This window comes from Vanessa atalanta, chromosome 15 (genome assembly GCF_905147765.1).
Source record: "Vanessa atalanta chromosome 15, ilVanAtal1.2, whole genome shotgun sequence".
Classification (NCBI taxonomy): domain Eukaryota; kingdom Metazoa; phylum Arthropoda; class Insecta; order Lepidoptera; family Nymphalidae; genus Vanessa; species Vanessa atalanta.
The window spans coordinates 11,641,619-11,655,423 of record NC_061885.1 but is presented as its reverse complement, the minus strand read 5'-3'; the positions used below and the strand labels follow the sequence as shown (position 1 = coordinate 11,655,423).

General features: G+C 31.0%; 1 protein-coding gene across 1 annotated transcript in view; it reads left to right on the top strand.

Annotated features, from left to right (window-relative positions):
- Positions 1–5,426: 5,426 nt before the first annotated feature.
- Positions 5,427–13,805, top strand: part of LOC125069313 (protein embryonic gonad-like) — a 114,787-nt gene continuing 106,408 nt past the window's right edge. The window contains exon 1 of the mRNA XM_047678761.1: positions 5,427–5,702. Coding sequence (XP_047534717.1) covers positions 5,655–5,702 — 48 coding nt within the window. The 5' untranslated portion in view covers positions 5,427–5,654. The remainder of the gene's footprint in view (positions 5,703–13,805) is intronic.

Genomic DNA, 13,805 nt, shown 5'->3' with positions numbered 1-13,805 from the left:
GGCTTTTGTCCTCTCCTGGTTGGAATACGCTATAAATAATTACGTTATGATTTTCAACTATATTGTGTCCTTTTCTATCAGAAGATTATTGATCATGAATGACAAAGAGAGAAATTATAGTATGCGATAAGTATAATGTTATATTATTAGCGTATACTCTTAACGTTTTACAGTGCATTGAAGGGGTAAAAAAATTGAAAGAACTTTGAATGTATGGTTTAATCAAGACCTAATCTGACACTTTTATCACAAGTACTGTTGAAGTAATTAGTATCCAATTCAGCGTTGCAGAACTATCGATAGTTTGACTATTCAGGATATCGATAGTACTATCGATAGTATCGATAGTACTGTCGATAGTATCGATAGCTCTCCGTGAGCAATACTATTGATTACGGCAAAACTATCGATAGTATCGCTAGCTCTTTTTAAGCAATGATATTGGTAGCAGCGATACTATTGATAGTATCGATAGTATCCATAGTTTTGGACTATCGATAGATTAGGTTAAAAGTAATGGTGTTTGCAATACTGTAGATAGTATTGACACGTGACAATACTATCGATAGACTATCGATACTATCGCTAACACCTTAACTAACGATAGTCTATCGATATGCAACCCTAATCTAATTCTAATTATGCCCCAGATGTCCCAGTGGTAAGAACATTTGAATCTTAAGCGAAGACTGCGGGATCAAATACATTAAGTCATCTCGTGTTCGGTAGTGAATTTAAATTTTCAGAAACTCTGTATATTGTGTTGGATGATAATCGGTGTCTTTATAATATCTATTCGCAATCGAGCATCTCGATGGAATAATAATAATAATAACCTCCTTCAATGAAGTCTGAGTCCAGTAGTGGGACAATTATTTCTATATATATACATACATATCAGTCTCTAATATTGAACGAGTAACGATTTATAATTATGAGATTTCCAAACATCCTCATTTGTACTGAATATTCATGTTCAGTATCAGAATAACGAATATTTATTTTCATTAATCCTTTACAGCCTTTATAATGCAAGTAAATAAGAAATAATTGAACTTTCACTTTTAAGTGAAATTTAATCTCACTTAATATTATGAACAAGTCCATTTTCGTATAAGAATTTTAAGTTCTGATAAGCTAGTGTTATTCGAATAAAGTTTACAAACTAAAGTGTTAATTCTATTAAATGTAACTTATCAATGTGATACATCAAAATTTAGTAATTGCGTGGCAATTATTCAGCTCACTATTACTATCGGGATGCCCTAGTGGATGGACGTTCTGCTTTTTAAAATCTGGCCAAGCACCATTATTGCTTAATTCCAGTAGGCAGCCGCCCCGGGCCTCCAAACTTGGGGGGCCTCGAAATGCATTCGCGTTCCCCTGATCAAATCCTAAACAACACTTCATAAATGTGCTTATAACCCAAATAATTTATTTATTTTCGAAGCGATTTTAAGCAATACACCATTAATTAAATAAATTAAGAATTGTCTTATGACTGAAAATTTGTGAACGTTGTAAGAAATTCTGTAGTAAAATTAGTATCAGTATTGCACCCGTGCGAAGCCGGGGCGGGTCGCTAGTATATTAATACCTTATTAATTAAACTTCTGAAACATTATTGAATAGGTAAGCATCATGGTCAGTTTAGAATAGGGTTTATATTTAAATTATTTATATTACTTATCCTCTTGAATTTCTATTCCAGAACGACCATAAAGAATAAAATGTAGCCATCATGAAAAAAGAAGGATGTCACACCGCAATAGATCCAATCGTTTAAGGTTTTATATCTGCGTTGGCCCAACGAATTGAATGCAGATGTTTTTATAAGATACCATATATAGTTTAGACGCGGTCGATCGTAAAATGGGAACCAATATACGAATGTGAACCTCAGGTTATTCCGGTTGATAGCGTTATTTGTAAGTGTAACTTATAGTTAAGTTAACAAGTATTAAGATATCTGTCTTACATTCTATAAATATAAATAAAACTTCAGTACTACCTGGGTTGTATGACTAGTCTTTTTGATAAATCAAATACTTAGATTAAATTGCCACGTTAACTCATAAACTTAGTCACAGTTCTATGGATGCGATCCTGAGGATTGGATATGAATTGTAAGTGTACAGCATTTGTTCTCTGTCAGTGAAAAGATTGTGCCTGTGCTTGTGCAATAACTTGGCTTTACAATGTGCCCCGCACAGTTAGATTACCAGTAAACAGCTAAATATGATTTTGGATTGTAAGTATGCACTATTTTAAGCTTCTGGCTGAGCGTTGTTTGAATACTTCCAATCAGTGGAAATTTGCTCGGCTATTATTGTAAAATTGAAAAGAAAATTAGGCATTTTGGAAAAGGACGAGTTGTCTCATCTTGTGGATATTATGAATTAGATGACTTTTTTACAATTTTAATTTTTAATTGTGTATCTAATTGACGAATAGATCCAAACATCCCCAAGAATTAATACAGCAGGCATTCAATAAACTTTAATACATAATTTTTAATAAAAAGTTACAATATATTACGTTCAATTGGATCGCGACGTGGATTTCGATTTGAACTAATACCTACTTCATAATATTATGAATTGAAATATTGATTACTAGGATTATTTATTTGAAAAATCTAGTATTACTTGGCTTTCTATCTTAAACATTCGTTGCATTGCATTTTCAAACCATACAAATAAAAATATAAGTAAAAGAGCAAAGCAGTAAAACGCTATATTATTGTAATTAATTTTTTTTAGCAATATCAGCCTGTAAATTTTCCCACTGCTGGGCTAAAGGCCTCCTCTCCCTTTGAGGAGAAGGTTTGGAGCATATTCCACCACGCTGCTCCAATGCGGGTTGGCGGAATACACATGTGGCAGAATTTCGTTGAAATTAGACATATGCAGGTTTCATCACGATGTTATCCTTCACCGCCGAGCACGAGATGAATTATAAACACAAATTAAACACATGAAAATTCAGTGGTGCCTGCCTGGGTTTGAACCCGAAATCATCGGTTAAGATGCACGCGTTTTAACCACTGGGCCATCTCGGCTCAATTGTAATTAATAGTATTACATAATATATTTTTTAAATCATTTCTACACATATTTGAGCAATATCGTCATAATTTATTCAATTCCTACCGTTCGAGTGCATTTGACCTATGAGTTTTATGTACCTACATGTAACCTCACAGTGGGCGCTTGGCAGAGGTTACGAAGTTTACGTCATTATAAAACCGCCTGGTATACTGGTTTATAATAAACGCATTTACTATGTCTGTGATATAGTTTTTAACCGTATAGTAATAAGTAGTTTGAAGCTCGAAAATATTTAAACGCAAGGTATATTAATTGTGAAATACTTTCATTCGATATATGATCGGTTTTCTGGCGATGTTTTATTTGAAAAATCAGTGGTACTTTTTAAATCGCGATCTTTTTTTTAAGAACGTCTCGACTTCGTCTCGGTGAAATAAGATTTTATATATTTTTCGATTGCAACGGGTAACTTACCGGGTCCAGTTCAAATCATTCATGGACCCACAGGAATACACTACAATAAATAAAAGATTTCATCCAAATCGATTTCATCCAGGTTCAGTAGATCCAGGTCCAGGTTAGTAGTAGATGTTAAGTTATATACATACGTACAATAATGTACAAAAGATACGTACAGAAGATTTAGATTTATGATATGTACTTTGATTACCTTTAGGTATACCTCTTAACTAAAATTAATAATTATTAGAAAAATAATTTGTGAGTATTTTAGGCTGACCATGAGTTATTCAATATTCAAGTAGGCTTTTATAAGCACTTGTGATTAAATGAAGCTACCACCGGTTCGGAATGAAATTCCGAATGTAGATTCTACCGAGAAAAACCGGCACGAAACTCAGTAGTTACTATATTTAGACACGATTTTTGATGAGGCACGATTCCTCAATGCTTTACTCACCTTTCAAACCATAACACAACGATACTTAGACGGGCTTGCACAAAGCCCTAGGAATCCCTAGATATCAAAGCCCTAGATATCTTCTAAATATTTGAAGAAACTTTATATTTATTTGACTGTCGAACGAATTTAAAAGTTACTTATTTTAAGTCTTGTAGTTTAATGTCGAACATCAAACTATATAATGTTCAAGTTAAAGATCAATAAATAACATATTTGGTTGTGAAATGATTAAGTAAATAAAATATTAAGATACTTTTACTTCATGAACTCAAACTGAACCTCAAAATGATGGAGCTTAATAGTCGACCTCACGGGGATTTATCGACCGAATGTCTTGCGATCAAATATTAAAATCAATATTTAATCGAATAAAATTTAATGTAAAACTACTGAATGTAAATTATTTATTAACAACTTAACAGCTGTTAAGTTCCGTTTTGATGACCCATATCCTTTTGATTCTTTGCTTTAGTCCAACATTCGTACTATTTTCATTTGCATTGATAGGTTCTATATTAATGATTATTATATTATATTGTATTGGACATAATGTATTCATGTATTATTAATAACAGCGCAACAGGAAATAAACAGCTCAGTCATAGACGCGTGTCAGTTCCGCGTCCATCGCGGATCTTGTTATTTATTATCTAACAATAAAATAGCATCGGTCGTATTAATTAAATGGCGTATGTCACCGCTCCCCTCTTATATTCATTGATCTACAAAATCCCCACTTTAGGAGGGCAGTCATTGCCCCCCTATAACGGTACAGGCGGGGCTTGTGCCGTTCACGCCAATCGCCGCGAGTGCTGCGCGCGCGCCGATGATCTAAGCGAGTGATCTAGCGTACATGTCATTTCGCGAGCACCCGATTGGTCGGTGATAAATTTCGCCGCCGCTCGATTTCGGTGATCTAGTTTTGTGCGCCGGCGCTGATTTATCGCTCGTTAATGTCAACGCAGCTCATTTACGTTCTTGACTTTTTGTCAACTTTGACCTAATTTCATTTTGGAAACGCGTGTCATAAAACTTTATGTCGAAACAATGAGTTTCATAATCGTAAACAACCGTTATTCGACCTGGAAGCCCTTTAAAATAAGCGGACACACCTATACCGGGCCATCAATAAAATATCGAGAGAGGCACCTGCGCTCAAATAAATAAATTACCAAGAAGCATCGGCGGCTCGACAAAATAGCGCGCGTCATACGGTACGTGTTTTATGGTACGACGCATAGAGAAAGTAACGGTAACTGTGGACGCGACCTTCCCACCCGGTGTCCGCGTGCCGACTGACAGATGAGCGCGGTTTAACCTCTGATAATAAGAGGGAGGGGGACGACGATAGATCACGACGGGTGAGCGAGAAGGACAGCGAACGTGTCTTCTTCGGTGATCGTGAAGTGCAAGATGAGTGTACAGTCACACACGGGCCACATCCGAGTGAGCCTCGGGGACGGTTTGAAAAACGAATCGGGTGACTCGCGTTGCGCGTACGCACGGACGCGCGCGCTCCAATTTTGAATTCGCGCGATTTATATCGGACATTTTTTTTTGCAAATATTTATAGAAATAGTACAATTACATTTCTGTGTTCCGGTAATTGTGCGTAAAACTAGTGTGAGTGAAAACATGATATGATACAAAACAGTTGAGTGAAAAACGATCAAACTTTTTTTATGAAAACATCGGAGTTGGTGTTGTTACCAGATTTTCCAAACTTCACGGTAAGTTTTACATATTATAATCAACTTTACAACTTAATAAATTATTATTGGGTTATTTATTGAGTTGCTTGATACGTGTTAATATCATTTTATAAGTGAAACCTAAAATTTTTTGGTTAAATATTTACTTTATGAAATGAAGTTTACCTGAACGCCTACGATAAATATTTAATAAAATTAAAAATACGTCAATGTCTACCCAGAGCGGCAAAAAGATTTTTAATTATTTTGTTAATGTTATGTACGTTTAAGTTACGTTATTCTTCATTGCTACAAAAATATATCATTAAAAAATTCAAATTAAATTAGAAAAAAATATACAATTTTAATATCGCACCTTTTCCTTAAAGTAAGACACATATGAATGATTTCGAAACTCCGACCCTAATACATCTATTACACGTTCGAGAATCGAATCCGTGACCTGATGTAATCAAGTAATGTTTGCATTGGATAATCCCTATCACAGATCACATCATAAATGATTGATTACGATATCATCGTAAGTATATTACCGTAATTTTTTTACACGTAACCTCAAATTGGGCTTGTGGTTACACAATACTATATCATTTTCAATATATGTATATCTCTAACATATTGTTTCGTATTTTAAAAGATGTATTAAGAATATATAACATAGTTACTTTTGCTTTTTGAATGTATATTTAAGTACAATAAGTGTATGGGTGCGACTATAATATGAACCTGAAATAATTTCCATTCGATCACTTTATTATTTAAATCAATAACAATACAATGTTAACAATTTCAAAACAAAGATAAATATATTATATTATACATTTATATACAACTTTTTATAACTACAAGTTATCTCAATAGTAAGTTATTTATTTATTCTTGATATAAAAACGTTATTAGAATTATTTCTATGTTATTTACGTGAAATGAAGATGTACTGATATGATTTCTTAGTTTTTAAGAGTATAAGAGTCACGTTGCTGTTTATCTTTAACATTATTAAAATACTAGCGACCAGCTTCGCACGGGTGCTGTTTATTAATATATAAAATGATATGATACATCTTATACCCATAGCACTCAGGATTGATATAGCTTTCTACCAGTGGAAAATAATATTAGAATCGGATCATAAATTCCGTAGGTTGTCTAACTCGTTAAGAGTAACTCTTTTTAATATTAATATACTTTTATATGACGTATGTAGATAATATTTTCTCGTGTGTCAGGGTACCAACACTGGGGTACCACCAGCTATATCACATTCTTCGCTACCGTAGAGTATTTTTTTTTCTTATTAGCAATTTACCCACAAATTGCGCCGCCCATTTTTTTTGAGATTTAATTTTTTTCTTCGTTTTATTAGGTTCCGTTAATTTTGAATTGTATCCGTATAAATTATTATCTACATATAACATTATATTTAATGTTAATCTTATACTTAAATGTTAATTATAAGAAATAGACGTTAATTATGAGTAGTTACACTTTTTTAATGATTAACACGTCAATTATAACACTAAAATAGCTTAGAGTCACAGCTAGTCAATGAACTACTGTTTCTTTCTCTCTTCTTGAGGAAATGGTTTCGACCCTAACCACCATGATTCTCTACTTCGTGTTGGTTACACATAAAACAGAATGATATGCTACATATGCTTTCTTATGATGCTTTATTAATCAATCACGAGATTAATTATAAATACAAATTTAGCACATGAAAACTCAGTGACGCTTATCTGGATTTGAACCGACTCACCATCGTTGAAGATTCACGTGTTGTCAATTGACCAATAACGATAGCAATAGTGAATATTCCACAAACAATCGGCTTTTAAAAATATCAACAAATGAATATTAAAAAAAAATGGTTCTTTTTTCAAACGATTAATTATCGAAGCCAAATGCTTAAAAACATAAATAGGTACGTTCCTATTTACGTTTAAGGAACGTCAGTTATGCATGAACCTAAATGTCAATCTCTAAGTCATTTTTAAATTAGATATATCTCTGTTGATTTTTGTAAAGCACATCTCTAGTGTCATGGAAGTGAGAATCGCCAATTGATTGAAACTATTTAGATCAAAAGATAAAAATATTGTTATAAAAATCATCTGCGTAATTATTTACTTTTATAATTAAGATCTATTTTTATAATTGTTTTTAAGCATTATTAATATTTTTTATAATTTTATGTTATATGTATTCATTTAGATATTATTATTTAAGTATTTTTCTCTGTTATTATTTTCGAAAGGAAGACTATAAGTGAAAAACCCAATATGCACTTGCACACTGTGGGTGACAGTCGACTGCATGAGTGAAGCAGAATACAATTAATATTGTAATATTATTGTCACGTATTTGTTGAGTTACAAATAAATATTTAAGTATATTTAATAAAATTATGATATACCTACTAATTTTAAACTGTTTTTTTAAACATTATTTTCACACATCGAAGTTTTAAAATTTTTATATAGTAGGTATGTACAGTTTACTCAACATCATCCAATATATATAAATATTTAATGAAATGCAGGAAAATAGAAGTGTGAGATTTTTAAAATTAGCAATAATTAACAATATAACTTATTCATAATTTAATACCTTTCTTAAAACAAGAGAAATAAAAATAAATAAAGTTACATAATAATATCCCGAACGTTCCTTCTGTAGGATTACAAAAAAACTTATAAAATAAACCTATATCGTGATCAATTTGTTCTGGTTAATAATTTTCAAGTAATAATGCTCGATTTTATAATGTAATTCAATTTGTATTGTTACGAATATTGATTTCACAATAAATAATGATCTTACCATATAAGGAATGGGAACCAGGTGGCGTCAGTCTATAATATATATTTTATTTATATGTTAAAAAAAATATTTTCATTAAAATATATTCGGAATAAAAGATACATAAATACCGCTCTTATAAAATTATGTTACAAAAAATACATTTTGTTGTAATATATTAATAATAACTCTCTTAATATATATATATCATATATGGCTTTAAAGATTAATAGGTTGCGAACAATAATATGTTATTGTCCATTATTCTCGACGCATTGATTATTTTTTTTCAATATAAGTAATCTTTTTGTTTTACCTTTCACAATTTGTCATTTAACTTGGTCGTAAACTTACGCCGGTAGTCAAGACGAGAACATAACGCGTACCGTAAAGTTAACGTTCAATGTAACTATGAATCGTGCATATCGTTCGCAATTACAGAGATATATAAAATATAAATGCTTTACTTTAACGATAAGTCGTTAAAATAAAACATTTAAAATATAGAACGCATGAATCAAATTACGCGTATATGTATTTTAATACATTCATTAAATTATTTTAACGTGATGATACTATTGACACTATAATGGTTTTGATGAATGTATTTTTAAGTAAATTATATATTTTACACTGGATTGTAAAATGTAAGGTTTTTTAAAGCTCATTTTGTAGCAGTAATATAGTATCACCATCACAACCTTTTAACTAAATATGTTTTCATAAAATCAGTCTTGTATTTTTTATTAATTATCAAACGAATAAATAGATATTTTCTCGTTAATATTATACGACATTTAAAAAGCGTACGATGTAAATAAAGCGTTTAACAGTAAAAGAAGGAACGACTAGGATTGTTAAGTGAACTTTATTGTGGTAGTATTTCACTTATAAATAGAAATTAATTGAGTGTGATCTAATCGTTAACAAAGTTTACAAAACTGATTAGCTTTTAGTAAAATATTTAATTATTTTATTATCCATGTGGATCTGTATACGGAACTCATATCACACTCAATAAATCATACTATGTCCAAAATAATATAATGAATAAATCATCTTAATTTAGTTTTCGTTAAAGGTTATCGAATTCAATAATAAGTGGGAGGTGAAGATGTCAAATTGTAAGGTTGTCTTTGAACATCAATGTTATTGGTTGAGAAAACCGACGAAGATTTTAGTGTCGTTTCGTCTCAGCGTTTGAATTATCAAAACAGAGGTAGCTATCTGATTTTGTAATCATAGTCGTACAAAAAAAATATATGTTTGCTGTTTTAAGTTATTTATCGTTAATTAAAAAGTATGAACAGTTAGTAGATTCCGTGTTGTAAATTTATATATGTAAACGTATCAATCTCTATCGTGTCTTCATCTATAATTTGTATATATATACATTTATATATAGATATGATGTGTTCGCCATATCTTATATTTTCAATACATACATACATATGTAATTGTAGTTAACTAATATGACTGTATTTTTAAATGTTGAAAAAGAGTAACTACTGAGTTTCTTGCCGGTTCTTCTCGGTAGAATCTGCATTCCGAACAGGTGGTAGCTTCGCTTAATATAGTTTGTTAAATGACGATTCAAAACTGCTTGTAAAAGCCTATTTGAATAAAGTATACTTTGATTTTGATTTTGAATAAATATTTCAAAAGCTTTACAACAGATTACAATTTTATAATACATATATACGTATTATTTAAATACATAAATGATTTATACAAATCAATTTATATTTAAACACTCATAGCGAAATAGTTTCAACGAAAAAGATCGCCCATAATAATTGTATTAATCAAACATTTGACAATTTAAATATCAATGTGATGATTAAAACTCGTAGTTATTGTGTGTAAACCTTGTCGCTGTTTGACATTTAAATTAATTTACGAAGTTGTGCAAAATTTTTCATGCATATTTTGAATTTCTTAAAAGTCGTTATTACCTCTCTTCGCATAACATAGATAAGTTCAGATAGATAAGATCAGGCATAAAAAAAGATACAGAAACGGAATGTTGTAATGCGGAATGTTTTTATCCATATCAATATTTCAAAAATATTTTGATGTTGTATAATATTGTGCATCATAATTTAAAGGATTATCGATTTAAAAGGTCAGTCTTGAAATTGACGGAATATGGACGAACGCGTTGAAGTCTTTTATTTGCACAAGCCATTCAATAGCGTATTTAAAACTTGCACTTTGTATTTAAATGAAGATATATATTACAATAATGGTGTCACAATGAATTAGTTAAAATATAAATTATTTACTTGATATTAATAAAGTTCATTTTTATAAAAAAAAATGTGATATTTAATATTAGAGAAATTATTTTTATAGTTCTCATATATTTCAAGAAGGACTGCAAGGGTTACTAAATTAACATATTTACCTCTTTTTTTTTAATTGGGATGACATTTATAAAAATCATCAATATAGCAAGTTAGTTCTATTTTACGATCAGTCGTTACGGTGTACACGCAACTCGGTAATTTTTTTTTTTTAATTATTGATCCGTTCGAAGATATCAGCTTAAATGTAATTGCAATTCTATTAACTTGACTAAACTAACTAAACTGTTAAGTATTGTTATTAAATGTTGACAAAATTATTACTATACCAATGTAATGAACGTAGCTTAAAAGCGTACCTTTGACATAATCACATATTAAGCTACACGTATTGTGTGTTAATGAAAAATATAAATTATACAAGTTTAATACCGTAACTTGTATCTAGAAACTTTTTGAAATTAATTCTCATGTGAAATTCAAACAGCCATCAACATCACGACAAGTTTCGAAACACTTAAAAACATTTAGTCTCAGTAGGACGTAAAACTGTCAGTACTCTCACGGAGAGTAATTTTCCAGTGCGAGTTTAAACGGAACCAATAAAAAAGGCCGACATAAAGAGGTGAAAATATGTCCCCACTGACCGACACACCCTGTTGTAAAAACTTAGACGCAAAACTTTCTACTTTGTTCTGATGTGTTTTGTCCCAAGCGATGAGAAATAGCGTTTTAATAAATATATTCACGTTTAACTAAATATATGCAAATGTTGAAATAAAATGTATTTACTTTTAATAAAATTTCAGTCAAGTTTATAAACAAATATGACTATTAAAATATTATTTATCAATATACAGGAGAATATATAGATAGAAAAGACCATCTTACTTTTCACATTTTAAAAGCCAATTTTGATATATTAGACATAAATATCTGAATCAAACAGTGGGATTAAATTAAGTTTTTTTTTATTGAAATATAATTGACAAACAACTAGTCAATTAAATTCCGAAATTCAACCGACGATTTGCTTGGGGTGGTATACATGTGTTAGATACGTTATGTCCTATTCTGTATCCCAATAACGTATATACAAAATTTTGTTATAATATGTTTAGTCGTTAGGACGTAAACGCAAAAAAAATAACAAACAAAGTGATGCGCATTTATTCGCATTTGTAATATTAGTATTAATTATTAATTGTATTTATTTACTGTCTGTTACTTGAATTTGTTGGAAACTTTTCTTGGTGGTAGGGCTTTGTGCAAGCCCGTCTGGGTAGGTACCACCCACTCATCAGATATTCTACCGCCAAATAACAGTAAACTGTATTGTTGTGTTCCGGTTAGAAGGATGAGTGAGCCAGTGTAATCACAGGCACAAGGGACATAGCATCTTAGTTCCCAAGGTTGGTGGCGCATAGGTGATGTAAGGAATGGTTAATATTTCTTACAGCGCCTTTGTCTATGGGCGGTGGTGACCACTTACCATCAGGTGGCCCATATGCTCGTCCGCCAACCAATGCCATAAAAAAAACTACACTAAAAATAAAACAACACTTCATTTTTAATACATTCCGTCTGTGTATTATTTTTATTATATATTTTGTTTCGATCATGATTTGTATAATTATACATATTGCACTGCAAAGATTATTTATATCGAAGTCTATTATATCAACGTATCGTTACCATAATGGAGTCTTTGATTTGATCGACTCGATCATAAACCGCCGAAGCTTATATTACAGAATGTCTCGAATTTTAGAATCAAATCAAATCACGTAGTCGAAACCTCGGAAATTGGTCTAAACCAATAAATTCGATGTTTGGTTTAATTTTAGCGACTATTTGCGCACTTAAACTTCAATTAACAAATAAAATATATTGTCGGCAAGACCAACATTTGGTCAAATATTGGTCGTGTTCTCTGCTATAACAAATATGGCTTTGTAAATACGCTACCGAAACGGTTGCGTATCACCGATAGTCACATGTTGGTATTACCAGAAAACTAAATATGCTTCGGAAATTAAGTGAAAGGTAATTTATACAAATATGATAAGCGTATAACGAAGCTTCCCATAGTGTTAACTCTTCTATCAATTATAACCCTGTATATTTCTATTTCATTTTTTGAGTCTAATATTCAATTAGGATCTTAGCAGAAGGCGGTGAAAAATGTTTTGTAAATGTGTTAGTGTAGGTAAGATTTTAATTCATAATTTTTTTTTAATAGTAAATAATGTCCAACCTATGAATGGTATTTTATTTTATCATTAAAATGATTTTATTATTTAATACCTGTCTTATTACATTTCTTGTAGATTAAAGCTAAATAAATATTTTATTATGAATTACAATGAAAATAACAGCTTAAAAAACAAGACTATTTTAAATGTATTTTGTTTAAAATCCACTTATCACGTAAATAAATACTGCAATAAAATGCAGTTGTATAATAGTTTCTGGTTAAATTTATAAAGTTTATGATTTATATCCATAATACGCACTTTCGATGTTAGGATAATATTTAATTAGGGTTGTCGCAATCAAAACATCGTTATTACCCAACTATTATAGCTACGTTTTATATTTAACGCTCCAATTTCGAATCAAATCAGAGCCGCACGTTCACACGTGTCTGACATGCCATGTCATGTCATGACACGATCCGTCAGAGGTCGCTCTTCGTGAAATATGCACATGACCCGGATCGTTTAGTCAGAACGCTTAAACACTGACGTTATGAAATTAAATTAATATTTAATTTCGCTTAGGCTACATGTAAGTTTTAAAATATCTAACGAAAAATTCAAACTTGATTCACAACAATGAAGGAAATATATCACACATTTATATGAGCAATGAGCGTCCTATTTGTTTTGATAAAAAATGCACTTAATTCAACTGAGAATCACTTGACCTATACTCGTATCATGCGTCATGTTGACCCAACATACTTCGTTGTGCACAGTTAACAATCGCTATACTAAGATTATATATATGT